Source organism: Geotrypetes seraphini, chromosome 1 (assembly GCF_902459505.1).
Source record: "Geotrypetes seraphini chromosome 1, aGeoSer1.1, whole genome shotgun sequence".
Lineage (NCBI taxonomy): Eukaryota > Metazoa > Chordata > Amphibia > Gymnophiona > Dermophiidae > Geotrypetes > Geotrypetes seraphini.
Window position 1 is genome coordinate 453538500 of NC_047084.1, and position 24986 is coordinate 453563485.

At 44.9% G+C, this 24986-nt stretch overlaps 1 protein-coding gene across 2 annotated transcripts in view; it reads left to right on the plus strand.

Annotated features, from left to right (window-relative positions):
• FGD1 (FYVE, RhoGEF and PH domain containing 1) overlaps nt 1-24986 on the plus strand; it is a 96943-nt gene that overhangs the window by 26113 nt on the left and 45844 nt on the right. The window contains exons 1-2 of one of the 2 annotated variants that reach the window (XM_033921709.1): nt 13559-14083; nt 18672-18860. In XM_033921709.1, the coding sequence (XP_033777600.1) occupies nt 14056-14083; nt 18672-18860 (217 nt within the window). In that variant the 5' untranslated portion in view covers nt 13559-14055. Of the gene's footprint in view, nt 1-13558; nt 14084-18671; nt 18861-24986 lie in introns of those variants that run through there. The other variant, XM_033921699.1, reaches the window with a different exon arrangement.

Here is a 24986-nt window from a genome sequence, read left to right on the forward strand (position 1 = left end):
CGGTATTGGAGCAAAACATACCCTTGCAATAGACTTGACAGTATTTTCAGCGATCTGATTGGATTTCTGGAATACGGAGGGAGTGGTTTCCCTTTGGAAGATGAGTTTGTTTAAGGATCCAATTATATCTTCAGTCTGCCCTTCCTCAACTAGTCTATTGGTGAATTCTCCTGAGTGGGAGGAGTTATGTACCTCAATTTGAGACTGCCTGCATGTTTGTGAGCACCAGCACCATTTTTCCTGAAACCGGATGTGGATTAGCCCAAGCTTACTGCAGCATGTGTGAGCGTTGCAGCTCGAGTGTTGTTATCCCCTGAGGCAGCCCTGACCGGCGAAACGGAGACTCCCTGTCGGGGTATTGATGTGTGGAAGAAACAAGCAGCAGCGTTGTGCCTGAATGAAAATGTAGATAAGATTTTCATGCTTAGATTCAACAGTGCTTGGTGTTAATACACCGTAGCGTTTGATTTTGATGCTGACTTATCCTGTGAATGAAACACTATATGGACATTGTGATAGAACTGCAATAAACTGCTGTGGAGGGTTTTTTTTGAGCCCATGAAGCATTAACTGAGGCTTTTGTCGCCACATATTTAAATGCTGTGTTTAGCCAAAAAATTATCCTTTACAAGAATGGAAAAAGCATCCGAAAGAAGAAAATAAGAAGAGACACAGGCACTGGCAAGTTAGTTGCAAAGCATTGTTAAAGAAAGCTAAGAAAGAATAAGAAGAGAAACTTGCCAAAGACCTTTATCTGCCATCATATTTCAGGACACTTGCACTGAACTGGATTACAGTAAACCCCTGAAAATTTGCGGTTTGCAATTCACGGACTCAGTAATTCACAGTATTTTCCGACCGCCTCTTCCTGGTACTAAAGTCATGGTTACACCAATCAGGAGCTGCTTTGACACGCTATCTGGCGTATCAGTGCAACTCCTGATTGGTGTAACCATGATTTTAGTACTAGGAAGAGGCGGTCGGAAAATGTGCCTGGCTTCGTAAGTACAATTTAAGCACCCACCAGCGCCCCAGCTGCCCTCTCCTGCCTTCGATCAGCTGAAAAACCATATTCGTGGTTTTTTGAAATTCACGGGTGTTCCTGGAACGGAACCCCTGTGAATTTTGGGGGGATTACTGTATACTAAATATGCAGCAGTTTGGAACATGGTGTGTCCCTCCATTCTCAATATGTGGCTTACAAAACCTATGTTGGCTTTCACCCAGTGTCAGATAATGTGCTGCATTGGGAACTCCACTATAAATTTGCATTGCAACTATATATTGCCCCCTTGTCCGAAGTGTCAACAAGAGGAGTCAACACTTGGCCATATGTTTTGGTTGTGTGTCCCCAATCAACTTCTGGAAGACTTTGCTTTCCTATATTTCATCTCTTTGAAACTGTGGAGTTAAGCTTGACTCTTTAATTCTTTTTGGTGTTTTTTCTTTACAATCTCTAACACCGAAGGGTTATCGTGCTTTTCGGAGGAAGACCATCTTATTGGGAAAGAAAATGATGTTGATGCGCTGGTTTGATGTACATCCCCCCCCCCCCATCTACAACAATGGCACATGCGGATTATCACTTTACTTAAAGTGGAATTAGCACAAATTTGAGCTTTTGATTCTCCACAGTAGAGGACTTTTTAGGACTCTCTTCCTCCATGAATGCATGTTTGATGTGTTTGCTGATTTTGGACGATCCCACTCATTTTGGTGGTGTCAGGTCAAAAGCGCGCCGTAACAAAGGCGCACCCAGACAATTAAGCGCAGCGTGTGCCGCCGCGCCACTCTAAATTACTGTTTTTACGGCTCCGGGGGGACATGGGGGGAACCCCCCCACTTTACTTACTATACATCGCGCCGCGTTGTGGGGGCATTGTGGGGGGTTGTAACCCCCCACATTTTACTGAAAACTTCACTTTTTCCCTGTTTTTAGGGAAAAAGTTCAGTTTACAGTAAAATGTGGAGGGTTACAAGCCCCCCATAATGCCGGCGCGATGTCTATTAAGTAAACTGGGGGGGTTCCCCAACAAAAACCCCCGTTGGAACACCTAAAAACTGTAATTTAGAGCAGCGCAGTGGCGTGCGCTGCGCTCAATTGTCGGTGCGCGCTTTTGTCTTTCGCGCCGTTGTCTATGAACCCATTTCGGTACATAGTGTGGTATTAGGGGTGGTAGGTGGGTGGGGGTAAGAGGTTGGCATCTGAAAATCTTTTGTCATTGTTTTGTATCGACTGTTTTTGTCTCTGTTCAATAAAAAGATTTCAACATAAAAAAAATATTCTCTAAGTGTGGGCAAGCTCCTAATAATAAGATCTTTAAAAAGAAAAGTCTTCAACTCTGATTTTAAATTGCACCAGAGATGATTGGAGGCATAAGGGAGCGGGTTAAGAAATTCTATAGTTGAGGCCCACATATTGAAAAAGTTGCTTGCCTGATGGCGCTTGTGAACTATTGACAGAACAGAAAGCTGTTATCTGGAATAAATCTATGGGGGTGGGGAGAAGGAGGGAGAACTCGGGTAGTCATGAATATAGTGCAAATGGAACTGTAACCCAACAGTTTGGTTCTAGGCAGGAGGGAACCAGCAGATTAAATAGATAACAGCAAATATAATTGAAGAGGGGAAGCATTTTGCATAGTGGCAGCTCAAGGACTAGGGGCTGTATTATGCAGCTGGAGGGGGAAGGGAGGATATGTGAAGAAATAGGTATTGATTTGAAGGGTGGTGGATAGTGAAAATGTTCTTTTTAACAAAGGATTAGAAGGTGTCAGGTCAGGGCTCCACATATCGCTTCCAATTGCATTAGGAGGGAAAAGGAGCTTCAGTGAGTTAGCATGATATAAGACGTGCCCTGCTGGATCAGAGCACAGCTCCCTCCCTCCCTCCAGGTTATAAGTACCCTGTAGGGTCCCAAGGAGTAGATGTTTTCCTTGTTGCTCTCACCCAGAGGAACAAATCTTTCCTAAGTCTAAATGGACCCTTTCTCTGGGAACTTGTCTTAACTCCTTTTTAAAGCAGGCTACAGTAACTACTACCTCAATCACTACCTCCAGCCACAAAATTTCACAGCTTGGTGTGTGCATTTAGATAAAAATACAAAAAGCAAAACTTATTTTCCTGATTTTTGTTTTTAAAGGTTCTTCCTATTAGGTTCATGGGGTGCCCCCCTAGTCTTAAGGAATTTTGTTTACCCTTTCGAATAATACTATTTCCCTATTCCACCTTACTCAGAATTTTATTGATGTCTATCGTAACTCCTTCTCGGTCTTTTGTTTTCCAAGCCCAAGAGCCCTAACCTTGTTAGATTTTCTTCACCAGTGTGCCGGTCCATCCCTATTCCAGGAAAATGTGGGTGAATCATAGAAAGCATTCCAGTAGTAACTCTGGTGGAGGAGGGAGGCATTTGATGGGGGATCAGAAGGTGACAGTATAATTTTATAGTTCATAATGCATTAGAAAGCCCAGTTCTATCTTCGGTTCTTTGCCAGTTTCAGCATGTTTGATCATTTTTAACATCTAAAGTTTTTTAACATTTTTCTTTTAAGTATCCTGATCATAAATAAAGTAGTTGTTGCAAGGATCTTGTCATCTCCCAGTTCTGGAATGATGATGATCATTTTTCTTTCTTCTGGCTTCTGAAGTTTGATCTTGGCCTGTTCTTGACTCTCGACAGCCTTTCATTATATGGCAAAGCTCGTCTATTTTAGGCTGGTTGGTGTGTGCCTAGGGCACTTACGAAGGGGGTCTTGAGGCTCTGTGATGCTGTTGGTGCATGCCTATGTGCTCACTTGCCTTGTGCTTAAAGGAGTTGTGAAAAACTGCCTTCACTGACCCTTTCCTGCTGCATTCCTTGGTCTCCGCTGTTCCTGCAGGGAGCTCTTATACTTGTATAATCTTTAGTGGACATATGGTGGTGGTGGTGAGGTTTACAGATTTTGCAGTTCAAGCCATCATCTTCAGGTTATACTAGTGGCTTGCATTCCCCCACATTCTTCAACACGGGGCTCTACCCCTTCATACTGCCCATGTTCACTTTCACTCTGGCTACTGTGTGTCTCTCCAATGGTTGTGAATTCCATATAATTTCCCCCTCCTCCCCCCACCCGAATCTGTCCACAGTGAGAGAAGGTGCTTAGTTCCAGAGAATGACACGGGGGACAAATTTTTTTCCCCCGTCCCCGCAGGAACTCAATTTCCCCATCCCGTCCCCGAGAGTTTTGTCGCTGTCCCATTCCTGCAAGCTCTGCCTTAACTGCGCAAGCCTCGAACACTTATGATTTTAAAGTGTTCGAGACTTATGCAGATGAGGACAGAGCTTAGGCATTGGTGGAATGAGCCATTATGACATCACAAGCTGTAGAATGTTGCTACTTATGATTTTAAAGTGTTCGAGACTTGTGCAGATGAGGACAGAGCTTAGGCATTGGTGGAATGAGCCATTATGACATCACAAGCTGTAGAATGTTGCTACTTATGATTTTAAAGCGTTCGAGACTTGTGCAGATGAGGACAGAGCTTAGGCATTGGTGGAATGAGGCATTATGACATCACAAGCTGTAGAATGTTGCTACTTATGATTTTAAAGCGTTCGAGGCTTGTGCAGTTGAGGACAGAGCTTAGGCATTGGTGAAATGAGCCATTGTGACATCACAAGCTGTAGAATGTTGCTACTTATGATTTTAAAGTGTTCGAGACTTGTGCAGATGAGGACAGAGCTTAGGCATTGGTGGAATGAGCCATTATGACATCACAAGCTGTAGAATGTTGCTACTTATGATTTTAAAGTGTTCGAGGCTTGTGCAGATGAGGACAGAGCTTAGGCATTGGTGGAATGAGGCATTATGACATCACAAGCTGTAGAATGTTGCTACTTATGATTTTAAAGCGTTTGAGGCTTGTGCAGATGAGGACAGAGCTTGCAGGAATGGGGCAGGGACAGGAAAAGAACTCACCGGGAAATGAGTTCCCGCGGGGACGGGGAAAAATTTGTCCCCATGTCATTCTCTACTAAGTTCCTTTAAAGTAAGAATGCTAGAGCCCCTCCCTCTCTTAATAGCTGCACCAGATGTTCTAGTCTGTCCCAAATCAGGCTCTGCGCTGAGAGTCAGGGACTGAACAGAAGGAAGAGAAAGTAGAAGAGGCTGAGGAAGGCAGAGGGGAGGGGAAAAGTGAATCTAATGGAGTCAGAGAAGAATCCTCACGCTCAAAGCCCTGCAAATGCTTCACATATGCTCTGAAAGTGAGAGGTGAATTCTCCGATAACTACAGGAACCCCAGTAGAAATCAGAGGGTGCCATGGGGGTCAGTATAATAATGTTCAGGAGACTTAGCCTAGAGTTCAGTGTAGACTCCTTGCACGAGTTTTTCTATTAGTTTTGACTCCCTCCCCCATGGTGAAAAGTTTAGCACCCAAGAAGACTGTTCACAAAGATTCATGATGGACATCCACGCACTGCTCATTTAAATCCAGTAGTAATAAGGGCATTAGTTCTAAAATCTAATGCAAAAGCACACACAAGACCTAAAGATGTAGTATATAGTAGGGCTTTAGCAAAGGGTCTGAAGAGGAGTAAAAAATTAGTTTGTTCTGCAGTTAGTATTAGTGGTGGTTTCTTCTCTTTTTATGAGCATGAAATGCCCCTATATACATTAAAATCTTGGTTTGCGAGCATGATTAGTTCCAGAAGCATGCTTGTAATCCAAAGCACTCGTATATCAAAGCGAATTTCCCCATAGGAAATAATAGAAACTTAGACGATTCGTTCCACAACACAAAAACTTTAATACAAAGTACTATATATACTTGTATTGCAAGACCTTAAAACAGTCACTACACTCCCATAGCGACAGTGAGAGAAGAACCATCGGCTCAGTTGTGATGTGTGTACTTGTATTGTATATTAAGTTAAAATTTAATAAAATATTTTGCTTGTCTTGCAAACCAAGTTAGTTGCAATCCAAGGTTTTACTGTGTGTGGAACACGCAGCAAGAGTGCGCATGCGCGCGTAGCGTTTTATTATTATAGATGTGTGTGTATATATGTATATCCTATATAATAAAAGACTAAGCGCACATGCGCACTTAGGATTTCGTGTTGCCTGCCTGTGGTGTGTGATCCGTGGCAGCCAACCCAGTGGCAGGGAACATTCTGGCCACTCCCCTCCTCCCGCCCTCACTCACCGTGGAAGCCAGGCAAGCTCTCTCCCTGCCCGCGTCCTTGGCAGGGAACACACCTCGGCCCTCACTCGCCACCGCCACCGCTGCTGATCCTCCTGTAAAGAGCAGCCTGCGATGGTGGCCGGCTTTAGTGAACCTCGCAGGCCGCTCTCCAACTCAGTAGCATGTTCCCTCTGACGCAATCCCGTGCGTCAGAGGGAACGTGCTACCGAGGCTGGAGAGCGGCCTGCGAGGTTCGCTAAAGCCGGCCACCATCGCAGGCTGCTCTTTATAGGAGGATCAGCAGCTGAGAGGAGCCGCCGCCGGCACTTTTAAAAACTTAAAACAAAAATTTTCGGCTGCAGCAGGCCAGCCCGCAGGAAGGGGAGGGGCCGAACGGAGCAGGCCAGATCGCAGGGAGGGGCTGAAACGGAGCAGGACAGCTCAGGTAAGAGAAGGGAATTGCTTCAGCAGGGACCTGGAGGGGAAGGGAAATATCACTGCTGCTTCTGCAAAGGAAAGTGGGGGGGGGAGAGAAGGGAATGAGGGGTGGGGGAAAATGCTGCTACTACTTCACAGGGACCTGGAGGGGAAGGGAAATACCGCTGCTGCTTCTGCAAAGGAAAGTGGGGGGTGGGGGAAAATGCTGCTACTACTTCACAGGATCTGGAGGGGAAGGGAAATATCACTGCTGCTTCTGCAAAGAAAAATGGGGGGGGGAGAGAAGGGAATGAGGGGTGGGGGAAAATGCTGCTACTACTTCACAGGGACCTGGAGGGGAAGGGAAATACCACTGCTGCTTCTGCAAAGGAAAGTGTGTTGGGGGGGGGGAGAGAGACAGAAAGAAATACAGACAGACAAAAGAAGGCCAGGGAGAGAGACAGACAGAAAAAAAGACAGACAGGGAACCAGAGAGACAGACAGAAAGACAGACAGACAAAGGGTGCCAGGGAGAGAGAGAGAAAAATAGCAGGAGGGAGAGAGACAGAAAGAAAGGAAGAAAGAGACAGGAGCAGGGAGAGAGACATAAATAAAGAAAGACAGACAAGCATATATTCTAGCACCCATTAATGTAACGGGCTTAAACATTAGTATGTGTATATTTATTATTATAGATGTGTGTGTATATGTATATAGTTATAGCTATAGCTATATAGCAGGCAGGTGAGTAGCTGAAGTGATTGTATTGCTGAATGCAGGGTTAAGGGGGAAGTGCCATAGCTGTGAAATGGAGAGTAAAGCAGACTGCAGACATTTGGGCAAGCTTCTAATAATAAGATTTTTTAAAAAGAAAAGTCTTCAACTCTGACTTTAAATTGTACCAGAGATGATTAAAGGTATAAGGGAGCAGGTAAAAAAAATTAGGAATACCAATTATAAACCAACTAGTTTTTTAGCCCATTACATTAACGGGTGCTAGAATAGATGTGTAGACTTAGGCATTTCTTTCTCTCTCTTTCTCTTTCTTTCTTTCGTTATGTCTTTCTCCCTGGCCCCCCTGTCGGTCTGTCTTACTTTTTTTCTATCTCTCTCCCTGGCCACCTGTCGGTCTGTCTTACTTTCTTTCTGTCTCTCCCCCCTGTCCAGCAGCACCCCCCTTCCCTGCTCCCCCTATCCAGCATCCACTAGCCCAAGCATCCTCGGGACTTTTGCTAGGCCGGCCCGCCTCACATTATTGAAGTGGGCCGGCCTAGCAAATGCCCCGTGGCTGCTTGATGATGAAACCACGGCTGCTGCCTTTGTTGATCCGGGGATGAGAAGAGGCATCCCGGCAGCGGCAGCGCAGGAAGTCAGCCAGAATCGGAGATCGTGGCAGAAGGCAGGCACTGCGCATGTGCGGCATGGGTCCTGGACGCAGGGCGCACGGAGATTGAAGTGCGCATGCGCGCTAAGGGTTTTATTATAGTGGATATTTTTCTCTGCAGAGCAGTAATCCAGATGTGCACATGTGTCTAATGCACACACACAACTCCAGGTGCTGATGGCAGTTTTCTTTCTGTGCAATATATTGATTCTGCTGCTAGTGCCTTTCTTGTACATGTTTCCATGGTGACTGGCACGTCATCCACTCTTTGTTCACGTTCATTGTGTGCAAACTATTTGTGTGTGATTTGGTTGCTGCATCAGGTGCAAATATCTAAATTTCTTGCACATGGCTCTAATGCATGGCTTATTACTTATAAAGCTAGTGAGTTGCAAACAAGTTCTTTAGATCCCTTCCTCAGGGCATGGATAGCAAAGGAGGAGCAGCTCACACAGGGACAAGCAGGGCTACACATATATTGCAGGAATAAATTGCACAGACCCTTCAGCCTAGACGTGACTGAGAAGCATCCTCCCTTGCTTAAGTCCTCAGTATGGGAGTGAGCATCCATTCTACATATTTTTAGCAAGATTTCATTAGGTGACCTTACCCTCAATGGTAGAGGCAGTCCAAATCAGTATGTTTGGTGTTTATTGAGTAATTACTACTTGTATATCACCTAATGCGTAATTAGATGAAAGGTGTTCTTTTCATGTTTTTTTCTTTTAGTATATACAAGTCAGGAAAAGATAAGAAAGTATAACAATAGAGAAGGGAGCAGGTTGTTAGATCTCACTGGCAGATATAGGTCTCATTTCATGGAGCAGGATGTAAATATGTACACACTATGGATTCACAAAAAACAAGGAGGAATGGAGGGAAGCCTTTCTGTCCTCCAAAGCTAAAGGGTCTCCCCCGAGATGTGTAGGGTACAGGAACAGAGTATAGCAGTAGGCCACCTCTCATTTGCTCATCTCCATCCCTTCTTGTTGCAATGAAAAGATATATTCTCCCCCTCCCCCAATACACAATCATATAAGTAAGGGATCCTCTGTAGTTATTTAAATTCTAAAATGTTTCAAAAAAAATGTGTATTATTTATAACTTGGAGACATAATATCCCTTATTTCCTGTAGTGTGTACATATTTACATCCTGTAGTGTGTACATCCATAGTGTGAAAATTCTAAAATATCACTCCAAAACAAAAGCACCACACAAGCCAAGAAAGCTAGCTTATTTCTTAAGCGAAAGAAAAGCCTCAGTTGGTTGGTTGGTTGAAAGCAGCAGTTAGGATCTGCGTACTGATAGCCTGGATTTGGCGCTAAGGCCCTGAAGCAGTGGTTACCGGCCACGAAACGATTGGCGGCCTGGCCTGTTTGTGTTCAGTGGTTTTTACCATTAATCATTCTCGGCTATTTTTTTTTTTTTTGCTCCCACCTTCTAACTTTAAACTTCTGCGAAAGTTTTTTGCCTGTGATGCTTTGGTGGAAGAGTGTGGGTACACCTCTCCGTTGGTCTGAGGCTTTTTTTCCGCTTAAGTCAGGGGTGCCCAACACGTCTATCGCGATCGACAGGTCGCTCGCTCAGGCGACCCTAGTCGATCGCAGAGCGGGTTCCCTTCTCTTTTTTCCCCTCCTGACTGGCCTGCTCCTGAATTCTGCTGCTGTCTCCGCTGCTCAACATTTAAAAAAAAAAACAAACCCCGGCTTGGAGAATTTATGCTACAGGGGCTAACGTGTGCTTGTACCGGCTTCCCTTCTCTTCCTTCTGAAACCGTAAGTTATGTCGGGGGGGGGGGGGGTGGGAGAGAAGGGAAGCCGGCACGCACATGTTAGAGCCCCATTCGCGGGCTAAAGCGGGAGACAGGTCAGTGAAGCTTGCAATTTGCTCTTCTTGCTGCCAGGTCCTGCCTACTTTCTGTTTCCTCAAAGGCAGGACCCGGCAGTATTTTTCCCAATAGGTCAATCTTGGGCCGATCAGCCTTCCTCTCCCCGACGTCAATTCTGCCGTCGGAGAGGAAGTTCTGGCCAGCGGAACTTCCTCTCCGACGGCAAAATTGACGTCGGGGAGAGGAATGCTGGTGGGCCCGAAGCAAGGAGAGCTTGGCGGGCGGCTTTTGGGGCCTGTTATCCGATGGCAGTGGCAGTGGCTTGGGGGAGGGCAGGGAGGGAGAAAGAGGGCAGGCAGGGAGACAGAAGGAAAGAAGAGGAACAGAAAAAAAGAAGGGGCATGAAGAGAGAAAGAAAGAGAGGGCAGGGAGAGAAGAAGAAAACATTGGGGGGGGGGGGAATGAGGTCAGGAGGAGAGGAAGCATACAGGCTAAAAGAAGGGAAGAAAGATTGGATGCACAGTCAGAAGAAGAAAGTGCAACCAGAGACTCATGAAATCACCAGACAAGGTAGGAAAAATTATTTTATTTTAAATTTAGTGATCAAAATGTGTCTGAATTTATATCTGCTCTCTATATTTTACGATATGGTCCCCTTTTACTAAACCGCAATAGAGGTTTTTAGTGCAGGGAGCCTATGAGCGTCGAGAGCAGCGCTGGGCATTCAGCGCAGCTCCCTGCGCTAAAAACTGCTATTGTGGTTTAGTAAAAAGGGAGGGGGTAGGTATTTATCTATTTTTGTATGGTTGTTACTGAGGTGACAGTGCATAGATTCATCTGCTTTGACCTCTTTGAAAAAAACCCGGAATAGGAATGATAATTAACAATTCTATGCGTACAGTATGCGTTGTGTTTTTTTTAAATTTTATTGTTGGTAGATCATTTTGACTTGGTCATTTTAAAAGTAGCTCACAAGCCCAAAAAGTGTGGGCACCCCTGGCTTAAGTAATAAGCTAGCTTTCTTGCCTTGTGTGGTGCTTTTGTTTTAGAGTGATATTTTAGAATTTTCACACTATGGATGTACACACTACAGGACATAAATATGTACACACTACAGGAAATAAGGGATATTATGTCTCCAAGTTATAAATAATACACATTTTTTTTGAAACATTTTAGAACTTAAATAACTACAGAGGATCCCTTACTTATATGATTGTGTATTGGGGAAGGGGGAGAATATATCTTTTCATTGCAACAAGAAGGGATGGAGATGAGCAAATGAGAGGTGGCCTACTGCTATACTCTGTTCCTGTACCCTATCTCGGGGGAGAACCTTTAGCTTTGGAGGACAGAAAGGCTTCCCATCTGTTCAGGAAATGGAAGAGGATATCTGTTGGGTTGGTGAAGCCAGATGAGCCTTTCCAGGACAAATCAATGCTGAAGGCAAAGTGGGGACATCTGTCTGTATGGATCATTTTCTGAGCCAGAGCATTATAAAGGAGGGGGGGGAGAAGTCAGCTGCAGCCCCTCATGTTCTCCCCTCTTATGTACAAGCCTCTCTTCTTTCTCTTCCTGTTTCTTTTTTTTCTCCCCCCTTTGCCTCTCTCTCTGTTGCTTTCCCTTCCCCTTTTTCTTGCTTTCCCCCTCTCTCTCTTCCTCATCTTTTCCTCCATTTTCCCTCTTGTTCTATCTCCCTTCCTCAGCTTCCGCCCTTGTTGGTGTCTGCCATGTCTATATATAGCTGCAACTGGCTTGGGATCAGTCCAGGCTGCTGCTGCCTCTAACCACTGGCTCTCATCTTTTCCCAGACCTCAGTACAGTGAGCAGACTCGGGGAAAACTGTAGCAAGCCTGATGATGTTGCCCTCATCCAACCTCACCAGCTCCATGCTTGCTTTTTGTTTGCAGAACTAGATGCAGAACTGCTCATATGTGTTCCCAAGCTCTTTTCACTGACTCTGTGTGAGCTCGGAGAAGTTCAGGGCAATTACTGTGGCCCCCCATTCCACAGGGGAATCCACGCCTGCCTGAAGCTGATGGCCCTAAAGGTGGGTTTGGGACCTCCCCATTTTCTGTCCTAGACCCCTGCATGTCTAGTACTGGCCCTGATGGAGGCATTTCTTTTATCTCCCTCTTGCCTCAATTCCAAACCCCAGCTCTGTCACTGACTCTAGGACCTCGGGGAAGTTCAGGGTAATTACCCTAGGCACCTTTTCCGCAGAAGTCCCTAAGCCTGCTTGAAATTGAAGAAAATATAGCCTATAGTGCTTACCGATCGTTCTGTAGCTGTGACCATAAACTGTGTGTCCACAGAAAGCTTGCAATCTTTGGTACAGAAAAGTGATGTCCTATGAGGCATCCACCAAGATCATGAGCCCACTTAGGGTTCCAATACACTGTTGGAGAAGCTCTTGCCTAAAGGCAGGCTTTGGCGCCTGCTCCCTAGTTTCGGCCCTGAGCCCCTGCATGTCTAGACATTTCATTTCTCTGTGTCTTAATTCCAATCCCTGGCTCTGTCACTGACTATGTGACCTTACAGGAATCACTTTATTGCTCTTTGCTTCAGTTTTGTGTCCCACCTTGAAACAGTCACTCGATCTCCCACTGGATTATTATGGCACTGCTCTTTCTTCCCTCTTTGGAAGCTGGGTGCAGCATCATGTGATGTGGGACTGGCTGCCTGCACTTATCTCGGGCACTCTTGACTTGGTGTGTACCCAGTATGCAGGGTACAGGTTCCTGGATTAGGTCACAGCCCAGTGGGGCGCTGTTCTAGAACAATGCTCCCAGAAGCTGACCTTTGCTGAAAAGGGTTGAAGGGAGCAGTGGGAGGTGTAAGTGTTTGAGAGAACATGTGAATAAGGCATGATTATACTAAGCAGCAAGACACAAAATGGAAAGAGAATGGACTAAGAGCACTTTTCCTAAACTGGCCTTCTACAGAAATAGAACCTGAAGAGGGCAGCCATTGTTCAAAAGGTTACAGATACAGGAGGCAGTTCCTGATGGCGGCGTCTGGAGTCCTGGGGGTGGCTTCCTGAATGAGGGAGAAGAAAGGAGGCAGGCAGGAACCTGTGTGCCACACCATGCTCAGCCAAAGTATTTCATAGCATAGCATATTATAATGCAAAGCCTCAGGGTCTAGGATGGAGATTTTTTAGCACTGGGAGATAAAGGCTATATTGTAGACGGTATATAAATATTAATAGTAATTTTTTTTTTTGGGGGGGGGAGGTCGTTTTAGTGTTAGGGGATACTGGATGTCTGGATCTTGCTTCACCCTTGCTTTGCTGTGATGGCTAGATCTGTAGGAATGAGTTACTGAGCAGGCTTCTCCCTTTGTCTCTGGAATGAAACATCTGTGAGGATTTGGTGTTTTCTGGATAAGGGGAGGATTTGGGGGTGGGATACAGGATATGACAAAGACACGGGGGGAGGGGAAGCAGTGGTTGGTCCCACCCCTCCTTAGACCCAGTCACTCCTCTGTATTCCTCAGCCCGCTCCTCCTAAGGCCTCAATTACTGCTGTCACCATGGCAACGCAGCTCTTCCAAAGGGAAAGGAAGGGGGTTTTCAGGCAGCTAAAATTACAGAGGGTTCAGAGATGCGTGTGCAAGCTGGAGTCTGCAGAAGGGAGGAGGAGGAAGAAGAGGGCTGGCAGAGGCAGGAAGGGGCTTGCACAGGGCTCATTGCCCCTGCTGCTGCTCCTGTGCATTTTGCAGCAGTCTTTTGCCTTTCAGAGAGGGGGAGGCCAGGGGATACTGAAACCAAGACTGCTCTTTTTGGGTTTGTTTTTTTGTTCTCCTCCTCCTTTCTTTTTTTCATGAGGACAGGGTGGTATGATCTTTTGAGGGCTGGGGGAGCCAAATCCTTTGCTGGCTCATGGGGACTTTAGTTAACTTTACTGACAGTGAGGCTGGCACTCTGTCATGGATATAAAAGGTGAAGGAAGCAAGAAATCCTGCCCCCCCCCCCTCTCCACCCCTGGAATGTAAAGAAAGCATCTGAGCCACTGCTTCTTGCTTGGCCCGTTTCCCTATCTTTCGCGTGTTAATACTGCCACCATGGCAGCTCCTGGATATCCAGCACACCCTGCCCAGGAGACCACAGACTTACATTTGGGCCTTCAGCACCAGTGATTGACCCTGGGCTTCAACATCGGAACAGATCTGCATAGTGCCAGCATGGACTGCCAGATCTAGCGAGAGGCATCGGAGGAGGGGCTGTCACGGAGCCTCATTTGTGGAGAGAATCCTGATGCACATGGATGAGAAAAATACTTGGGGTAAGGGGGTTTTCCTGAGCTATTGACACATGTCTCGCCAGTTTGCATGCAGTAGGTCAGCTGTTCTGCCTCCTTTCATAGTCCAGTGGCTGCTGAGGAGCCACTGCACGGAAAAGCCGAGTCTCAGCTGTCGGTGACCTTCTTACACTCTCAGGCACTGGAGGTTATAGTACAATGACAGATTCTATTGGGATGGGGGGGGGTGGGAGGAAGGAGGAAACTGACTGAGCCCTGCACTCTGAAAAATTACAGGCCAGCTCACCACCACCTGTACCAGAGGACTTGCAACCGCTATGTTGAGTAGGCTGGCATGACCAGAGAAAACACAGAAAAAACAAAGGGGGATAACCCATGCCTTTTTCCTAGGGCACTGCTGCTGTGATTCTGTCTAGGTCTGTGGCTTGTAGTGATTTGTTCTGAACTGGCTTGCCCGCCTGAGAGCCTGTAAAAGAGAGGCAGGGAAGGAAGGGATAAGTGAAGCAGAAAGAACATTGCTGGAACAGGCTGAAGAGGCTCATGTTTAAACAAAGCTTTTAACGTCTGTCTGTTACAAATGTGTTCCACAAAATCCATAGGCTGAGCCAGGCATGTGATCAACTACAAAACAAGACAGATTTTTATGTGCTGATAATCCTGCAGAGATTCTGTATGTGATGAGAGGGAACCCTGAGCACAGTTAGAAGGGCCCTCAAAGCAGTGTGTAGGACAGCATACCTTGTTTGAGAGGGGCCCTGGGGGCATCGTGTGCGGGGCCGTGTGCCCTGTCTGAGAAGGGCGCTCTGCGCATTGACAGGAATGGAGCACTTCCTTTCAACGCAGAGGAATGAGTGCAGTTAGAGAGGGAAAAATGTCTTGACACAGAGGAATAACTGGATATCGGAAGTGCTCTGTCTCCAAGAGGGACCTTGTGTGTACTGACGGGGATGTAGTGCATCCTTTGAGCAGTGTCTGCACATGCTCTGTGTTTTGCTGCAGTCAGCAGGTTTGTAGCGGAGTTCTCTAGCAATGGGATATGATGTACCTGAGCTGGGCTTTATATCAGCTCTCTCTACTGAAAGAAATGGGAGTAAAAGGGGTGTCGGAAGTCTCTGGCTGTAGCTTTGGAGGATGAGTTATTTGGCGAATCGGAGGTCCTCTTTACCTTGAGCTGACTCCTTGCAGTCACTCCCTTCTTTCAGGGCGGTAGAGGCTATGACAGGGCAGGTTTCTTTGCCTGCGGGCAAGCTCAGGAGTTTGAGGTTACAAGTACTGTAATATTTAAAAAAATGTAGCATTGCAGCTGCTGTTCTTTTCACAGTGCAAATCGTTGCTCCAGTATTGGAAAGAAATTATGAGCCCATCTTTGCAGTATCCGTGGGCCTTTGGCTTCTCCCTCAATATGTTCACACGCAAATGTTCACTTGTGTATATGTTTACAGGATGGTCATCTCTCCTTTTTTTTTTTTTTTTTGCATGCATGTATAGAGGTGCTGCCTTTTATATATGGTTATAGTTTTTGGTTGAGGCTACATAATTGTGATTAAACACTGATGAATAACTTTTGAACTGAACCTTTTCAGTGGCTGCTTCTGGTAGCTACAGATAAATGTATACCTTGGACCTCAGAGAAAGCTTGGGTAAGGCCCTCTGATGTCACTGCCAAAGCACACAGGCAACGGGAAGGTTCCGGGTCCCCGTGGTTAGCTTGGTGCAACCCATCTGCCTCACCTAGCCACACCTGGAGGCCTTCCTTGCTCATGCCATTGCTGCTTTTTTTTTTAACATGTTTTGTGAAGCGTTGCTAGGAGAAAGGGTTTTTCTTAAAAAAAAAAAAATTACAAATGTTCCACCCTGTACCAAAACCTGATCCCACAGATGAGAGGAGAAGCTAGAGTTTTCAGAGCACACCATTCACTGCACCAGCAACAGCTATGGTAAGTGGCTTCTTTTATAGCCCACAAAGGGCTTCAAGTAGAGGATATGGAGATGGGAGGAGAGAGAGAGAGGCAAGAGCTGCAGGTAGAGGACATGGGAATGGAGGGAGAGTGAGGGTGTAGGTGAGAGTTAGTGGAGGGGGGGCACCTGTATGACTAAGCAAGCCCTGTGATACTCTGATATACACACCGGGAAAATTACAGGCCAGCTTCACTGTGTTACCACCTGCACCAGAGATTTGCAACCCCTAGGACAATAAGATGGCATGACAATACAATACAATCTTTATTTGTATACTGCCAATACCTCTCAGAAGTTCACAGCAGTTTACAAAAAAATTAATAATAATACATTAGATCACCACTTTAATCAAAATTAAGACTTAGTTAGAACTTGTTCCTTGAACAGATGAGCCTTTAAGGCCTTTTTAAAACTTTAGCAGCATGATATGCTCATGTAGAATTAAACATTCTGGTTTATTTTATGCCTTTCAGGAAATCAGAAGGAAGATTCTTGTCTCAAATTAAAAATCCCTTTTTTTGAATAATAACAACAATGGAGGCATATAATCTGGTATCACCCCTTGACGTATTTTAAACATCATACAAAGAAATGTAAACTGAATCCTGGCTTCCAAAGGAAGCCAATAGGATTTTGCCCTATATAAAGAAATTACATCTCCTTTCTTCAATCTGTAAATCAACCTAATCACTGCATTTTGTAATGTTTGCAAATTACACAATAACATTTTTGGACAATCCAAGAATGTAATGTTACAGAACTCTATTAATGATAGGAACAAAGAATGAACCAAAAGACAAAATTGATGCTGCTCAAAGTATTTCCGAATCAACATGTTTTAACTTGAGGTAGTAAAGATAGACCGTTATCAAAATATACTCCCAGAATCCTAATAACAGGAGAAAACACAGGGCAAATAGAAGGACACATGCCTTTTTCCAGGACATTGTTGCTGAGGCTGTGTCTGTGACTTTTAGTGAACGTCTTGGCCTGGCTTACCTGCCAGAGAGCCTGTAAAAGAGAGGCAGGAAAGGAAGAGGTAAGTAACATTCAGGTGGAAGATGGATGTGGTGAAGTATGAGAGAAAAAATGTGCAGAGTTATAGAAAGAGGAAAGGATGAATTTGGTTCTATGCTTTTTTTCTGGGTGAAGATGTAGGTATGACCTTTCACCTGCCATTCACTGTATAAAGCAGGGGTGTCCAACCTGCGGCCCAGTGAAGTATTTTATGCAGTGTTTTCCTCTGCTGCCCTCAGGTGTTTACCGTCTTGCCGGCTCCCTCCTCTGTCTTGTTGCAGCATTTGCACGTTTGTGCAGCCCTAGAAACATTTTTTTTCGACCAATGCGGCCCAGGGAAGCCAAAAGGTTGGACACCCCTGGTATAAAGGATACCATTGTTCTTCTTGGTATTAAAGGACCCTTGGGTGGCCCAGGAAAGATAAATGCTCACAGAGGGAGCGAGCACATCCCTATCCCTCTTTCCTGGACATAACAGCAGTCTCGTGTTAGGATCTTGCCTTTTATTTCAAACTGTGCACAAATCCAACTGCCCCCCCTTCTGTACAAATCCCTTTGCTTGACCTGAAATGCCTACGCTGTGAGCTCTATGTGCAGGTGGTTGTGTGCGATGTCTTGGGTCAGAATGAATACTGGAGTTACAGTAAACTGTACTTGCTGTACCTGTAGTGCCTGCCCTGCTTCGTCATTCCCAAAGAATTTAGCCACACATTTGAGTGTTTCTATGATGTTACGTTTCTCTGTAGCTGGTCCATTTATGTGGAATGCGTTGTCTGGTACCTTACGGTTTTGTAGAAATCTATTTCAATTTAGAAACTTGCTTAAGACCCATTTGTTTGTTCAAGCTTTTTTAAGCTAATATTCTGCTTCTTCAGTTAATACTTTACTTTCTGAATATCATCTTTTTTTTGCAGGTTATCAGATTTGTGCTGCTTTGTAGTAGATGAGCGGTTGAGATGCAATTTATAGGATGAGATGGTATAATCTTATGATTTTTGCAGATGTATGGGATCTTTGCTGTTCAAATCCTGAAATGTGTATTACTGTGAGCCGCCTTGGATAAAGGTGGATTAAAAATGTTTTAAATAAAATAAATAAATGGATTTCAGAGGCTCTCTTGCTCCAGCTGTTTTCCTGTGTATGTACACAGTCTGTCTGCTCCTGTGACTGCTCTTAAGTGGTAAGTTGTGTACTGCACAGTAAAGAGTGTCTCTGTGGTACTAGTGCATTGGCCAGGAGAAGCTGCAACAGCATGTGGGGTACCTCTAGGTCAGGGGTAGGCAATTCCGGTCCTCGAGAGCCGGAGCCAGGTCAGGTTTTCAGGATATCCACAGTAAATATGCATGAGATGGATTTGCATGCACTGCCGCCTTGAGATGCAAATCTATCTCATGCATATTTATCGTGGGTATCCTGAAAACCTGATCTGGATCTGGCTCACGAGGACCGGAATTGCCTGCTCCTGCTCTAGGTTTCTGCCACTTCATGGTGTGGCTAGGACAGGATGAATTATCTGTTCTACTCTGAACACTGCCTTCTGTTCTCTCGAAACACTCTGCATCCTTGCTATCAGTGTCTCACACCCAGGAAGTATAGGTCAGAGATCTGACTATGTCTTATTCAATCTCTTTTCTAGGTTCCCCTCAGGGACCCCACCTACTTGAGAAGAGCCTCTCGCTAGAGCCCCGCTCCAGACAAGAGCTTCAGGGGACCTCTCGTCAACTGCACTCAGACCCTGGACCTGCCAGTAGTACAGACTGTAGTGTGACTACAGAGGATTTGAGATTTACATTTTCTAAACGCCCTTTGGGCCCCAAACCACAAGGTGAGTCCTCAGAGTTAATTGGAGAGAAAGGGGATGTAAAATTGGAGAAGCTCCCCTATGTTTGTATAACCTCTGGGTTGTAATCCTCGGCTCTCCCCTGTGTTACTTAACCTCCTAGGTGCTAATCCCTCAGCCCTGTGTCTCTCTACCTCTCGGTGCTAATCCTCGGTTCTCCCCCATACCACAGCATTGGTGGAGTTCCCACATACAGAATACACAATCAATCATAGAACCCTAGTTTCCATAAGTTAAATTAGACCACAATTGTAAGAGAGGAAAAAGGCCTTAGTTTAAAAATGTTATATTAATGTGCAGTGTAAGAATGACAAAAAAAAATTTTAAGAGCACAGTTTTGCATTAGCATCATGATAAAAATTTTATAATAAGACCAATAAATGATAAAGGAACCTGTTACGGAGAGACAGTATGAAGCCTTTCAGTGCAGTTGCTAAAGTCCGTTTTCCTCTCTTTTCCCTCCCCCCCCCCAAGACTTTTTCTTAATTTTTGCAAAAATATTGAACAAACAGAGAGTGCAATCCACACATAGTACAGTGTTACAAATGACAACAAAAACACTAAAATTGCCATACTATGAGAAATGACAGATCCCTGCCCCCCCAACCCACCCTAACAACCTGAACAAAAAGTTTGGTGGGGGTCCAGAAATACAACAAAGAGAAAACATAAGTCTGGGCTGTAGGGAACTTAACAGAGTTGAAAGCAATTTAACATAATTGTCCAGAGAGCCCCAGATAGCCTGAAATAACCATGTATGTCCGAGCTGCTCAGCCATAGTTTGTTCATAGCGATAATGCATACAAAGCATCTCAAACCAAAAGGAAAAAATTTAGGAGGCACCCCTGTTTCCAATTCCATGTGATTAATTGCAGAGCAACTCCCATCATGATGAGAAACAGCCTGTCCTGGGGGTCCTTTAATGGACTGTTTTGGAGGAGACATGAGCCAAATATCACAAATACCTTAAGAAAGAGGTAACTGAGCCTCCAAGATGAGCAAAATTTTATTCCAAATGGATTGCCAGAAAGACTGTATCAGGGGGCAGTAAAGCAGAAGGTGATCTAGCGTGCCAGCTTCCAACTTGCAGTGCCAACAGAGATTGGAACAGGTAGGATCCAGCTTTTGCAATCTTACTGGGGTCCAATAAGCTCTATACAACAGAACGTATAAAGTTTGCCTCAAAGATGCCCAGGTGCACCGGATCCAGTGAGTCCACAATCTATTCCAATGAGCAGAAGTGATAGTACAATGCAAATCCTGACTCCAGATGGCGCAAAGACCAACAGAGGAACGTTGAGGCAACTGCCTCCGTAGTACCCAATACCAGTTGGAGGCCTCATGGTCCTTGGACGCCACTATAAAACAAATAAGAGGCAGGCTTTGCTGATGTTTCAAGTCTCGCCAGGCCAGAAGTCCAGCTGTGATGGTATGTCTCATTTATAACCACTTGAAGCATTGTGGAAAAGGAAAGCCAAATGTTTGTTGCAAAGGCAGAAAAGAGACAGATGGCCCTGGTAACAAACATCCTGTAAGGTCCTAAATCCAGCTTGCAGCCAACATTTCCATAACACTTTAGAACCATCAATATGTATTAAGGCGTTCAGCCATAAAGACAGTTGTGTAGTTCTTCTAGTGGGAGTGGATAACAGATTATCCAGGTGAGACAAAGCTTTCAAAGTAGAATGAAAAATGGCATCCTTATAAATTCTAGGGAGGCATATACCTAAACAATTGTTTAAGACTTAATGGAAACAATAATTTGATTTCCAGGCATAACCGGTCATCATACAATTTAGGTAAAACACATTACATGCCCTGTTGCAATAGATAAACATGATGATACAGATGGAAACTAGGAAAGTTAATCCCCCCCAAGGACCTGGGATTTCTGCAACAAGGACAATGCGATTCTGGGAAACTTACCCACCCATAGAAATCTCATAAGTAGCCGATTGAAAGGTTTATAAAACGTAACATACTCATTTGATAACAAACAACGAACATGATCATCATCTTGACTGTATGTACCCTCCCCCACCAGAACAGATGACGCAGATTCCATCACTCACATATCTCCTTTACTATAGCTAATAGACGTTTTCATTCACGAGCATGATATCTTCCAGCGTCCACTGAATCAATACCCCTAAATACTGAATACCCTCCTCCTTCCAAAGGAAAGGATAGGGGTCAAATAAAGATTTTGGACAATGAACATTAAGTGACAAGATCTCAGATTTGCTCCAGTTGATTTTTATAACCAGAAAAGGTTCCAAAAGTTTCAATCAACTGAAACAATGTCGGGATGGACTTCTCTGGACGGGTCAGATGCAACAAAATGTTATCAGCATAAGCTGAAATTTTATACATTCGGCCCCCGTAAGGAATCCCCATGTATATCTACAGCTTGCTGTACTGCCAGCAGAAGAGGTTCCAAAACAATGTCAAATTATAACAGGGATAGTGGGCACCCTTGTCTAACCCCACGCACTAGAGAAAATGTTCCATAAGAACATTATTAATATATAAAGCCTAGTAGCTGGGGAGCTATATAAGGTGCGTACCATGTGGATGAAACTGGATCCAGTTTCCAAACCAGTGCATCACCTTATACATAAAAGACCACTACACACAATCAAAGGCCTTCTCTGTCTATGTCGGCCTTCTAAGGAGATTGAGAAGGCCGACATATCTAGGGACTTGGCCAGAGAAAGAAGTTGGAAGGCCAACCTGGTGTTATTGGAAGAGATCTATGGGTGACAAATCCCATCTGATGCATACCAACAATGTGCAGGAGGGCTTTTGCCAATCTCAAGGCCAAGGTCTTAGGTAGGAGCTTCCCATCGACATTGATTAAGGAAATCGGCCTATAGTTAGCTATCAACATGGGATCTTTCCCAGGCCATCGTAAGACTATCGTAAGACTATCGTAAGAGCCTTGGCCATAGTCCCTGTAATCCCCCTGAGACAAAACCGCCTGATAAATCTGAAAAAGACAAGACAGCAGTGTGGTCTGCCATGTAATCATCATTACCAGGTGAAGACCCTGGTCGAAGAGACCTCAATGCTGTTTGGAGCTCCGGCAAAGTAAGCGGTGCATCTAATTGGCTTTTTAAGTGATCCGTCAGTTTGGGCCCTGACAACAAATGTAAAAATCCTCCCTCCTGCTCAGGGCAGCAACCCCATCTGAAGAATATAATTGTCCATAATAATTAAGAAATTGGGACTGGATATCCTGTTATATGTGTATCCGCCCCACTGAATCCCAAATAGCAGAAATCCTTTCCCCACGACACTTTGCCTTAAGGTAGTTCGCCAGAACCCGCCCTGCCTTATTGGCCCCTGCATAATAGACAGCATTCTTGATGAGCCATCCTACTCAAGGTAGTAGTATTCTTGTATTTAGCTGACATAACAGCGGTCAAAGTAAAATGATTCCAATAAAACACTAATTGAGCCTCCAAATGAGAAATATCAGCCTCTTGAGCTACCAATTCAGCCTGGAGGGTTTTACTGACATGAGCTGAGTAAGCAATAACCTGATCCCGAAGGGTCGCCTTGAAGGCATCCCACACAATCTCTGGTGGTACCTGCTCTGAGTCGTTCAGGTGGAAAAATTCCTGAATCTTCCCCTGAAGCTGCTGCATGAACAGGGAATCCGCAAGCAAGATGTTATTAAACCTCCAGACCAGAGGCAAAGGTGGTTCCACCCTAGTGTGTAGGGTTATCCACACACCTGTGTGATCAGTGAGAAGGATGGCGTCTATTTCCGCTGCCAGCACCTGATGAAGTAGATGATTAGATAACAAAAAATAGTCAATCGTGGAAAACGAATGATGTACCTATCCAGTTGGAAGCCACACATCCCTGAGACTACAAACAGACATGAGTTGGGACACCCCAGAATTAGGAATCTGGTGTGTAATTCTGGGCTGCTTATCCATTAATGGATCCACAACAGCACTGAGGTCTCCAGCCACAATCAGATTGTTTAAATCCCATTAAATAATCATAGTCTGTAAATCTTTATAAAATAATATCTGATTGGAATTCGGTGCATATATGTTTAAGAGAGTCAGTCACATCTAGCAAAGACATAGTTAAATAAAGCCATCTACCAAAAGGATCTGCATGAACATTATCAAATTGAGCAGATACGATTTACTAACCAAAATCGTGACTCCATCCTTTTTATCCACAGCTGGTGCAAAAACAAACAAACGATGCTTGACCCACCCACCTTGAAGCTTAGCTGATTCTTTTGCATTTAAGTGAGTCTCTTGCAAGAAATGCATATTAGCCTCCTGCCATTTCAGGAAGGAAAGTAGTTTTTTCTGCTTGATTGGGTGGTTGAGACCATTAACACTTAAAGAAAAACATTTAAAAGTCATTGGCACCAAATTCCAAGCAAAGCACAACACATAAGATACCAGCCAAAATAAGGACCCCCGCCAGACAGACATACATCCTGCAAACACTCACTCTCAATCCCCCCTCTCCTAAGTCCCCTTACCCCCTCCCTCCCCTACCCCATATCCCTTAACCCAACATCGTGAGCATGGGCAAAAACAGGTGAACATATGACCCCCCCCACTTCCCTGCACAAATAGTAGAAAAATCAGTACTTAAAAAGAAACAAACAAGGCCTCATCTATTCCCGGCTTAACACCTGCACCGAGATCCAATGGAGGAGAAAGGAATTACAGTAGTGAATAATGAGAGAAAAGGAAATTAAAATTTCTAAGTGTAATAATGACCACTTGTTGGGTGACTGCTCTAGCCAGGCTAGAGACTTTAGCAGACAGGAAGTTACCAGGAGTCCATTATGGGAGAAAGAAAATTTCCCTGATAAATCAAGTTATAGGCTCATGATGAACTCCTGTAGGGCCTGAGGCTCCTCAAAGTGGGTGGCTTTATTATTATAGGTGACCCGCATAACTGCTGGACAAAGCAGGCCATATGTTGCTTCCATCTGGCGCAGTTGAGGACGAAGTAATAGAGACTGTTTTCTCAGAGCCACTGTGCGCTTAGCGAAGTCGGGAACCAGAAGACCATTTCAGAGATTTCAGCTGTTTTGCTGCCATAAGGATCTCCATATCTTGCTAATATCTGAGGACTTTGAAGTTCAGTGGCCTAGGTCCGCTGCTTCTATTCTTAGTACGACAGGGTATACGCCGAGTGCACTCAATTTCCAGAGAAAATTTGAACTCCAAGTTGAGCAATTTAGGCAGAAAACCCTCCAGAAATGCAATCGCATTAGTCCCTTCTACTCCCGGAAGGCCTAAAAAGTGGATGTTGTTGCACTGGCTTCGATTGTTGGCATCTTCCAACTCCTTGATCAGACATATGATGGTCTTGTGGTCCACATGGTAACGCTGCATGGTATCCTCAACTCCAGAGATACGCTACTCTAGCTGTTCCATTCTGGTTGTACAAGACAAAAGTTGTTGGGAAAGGTTAGAGACCTCCGTTTGTAAGGTGGTAATCTTCGCTGTACTTTCCTGAATGAGTGATTTGATGGTCTGTAGTTCAGCCATAACCGGGTCGAGGATTTCTGCCAAATCATGAGGCAAAGGTGTTTTGGATGGTGTCGGAGGATCGGGTTTAGGCCATTTTGCACCTCTGGTTGCTGCGAAGACCATTTGCAATCGATTTTGCTTCCCCGTCGCAGGATTCCAGCAAGCAGAAACTGCCCAGTAGATAAATCAAAACTTGCTATACTACTGATGAGAGGAGGTGAGTGTGCAGAGAAAGGGAGAGCTAAGTGATCACACGTCCATTCTGTGGCTTGGCCCAGCTCCGCCCCCACGTCTTTTTCCTCTTAAATCGTGAAGTGATATAATTTAACTCAAAGAAACTAGAATTCTGTAAGGTGTATTCTACATTAGTTTTGCAACCGAATAATTTCACTGCAGAATGTTCTTGTTTATGGAATTCTCATGTGCCTCTGTAACCTCTGCTGCAGCTTCAGAGGAGCTCCCTTATCTTCTTGTAATCTCAGGGCTCTAATTCTCAGCTCTGCAGCAGTCTAGGTCATCCCTGGCATTTTCCCTCCCTTGGTGAGCCATCTGCCTGGTGATGTGGTGCCGAGGTAGTCGTCTCTGATGC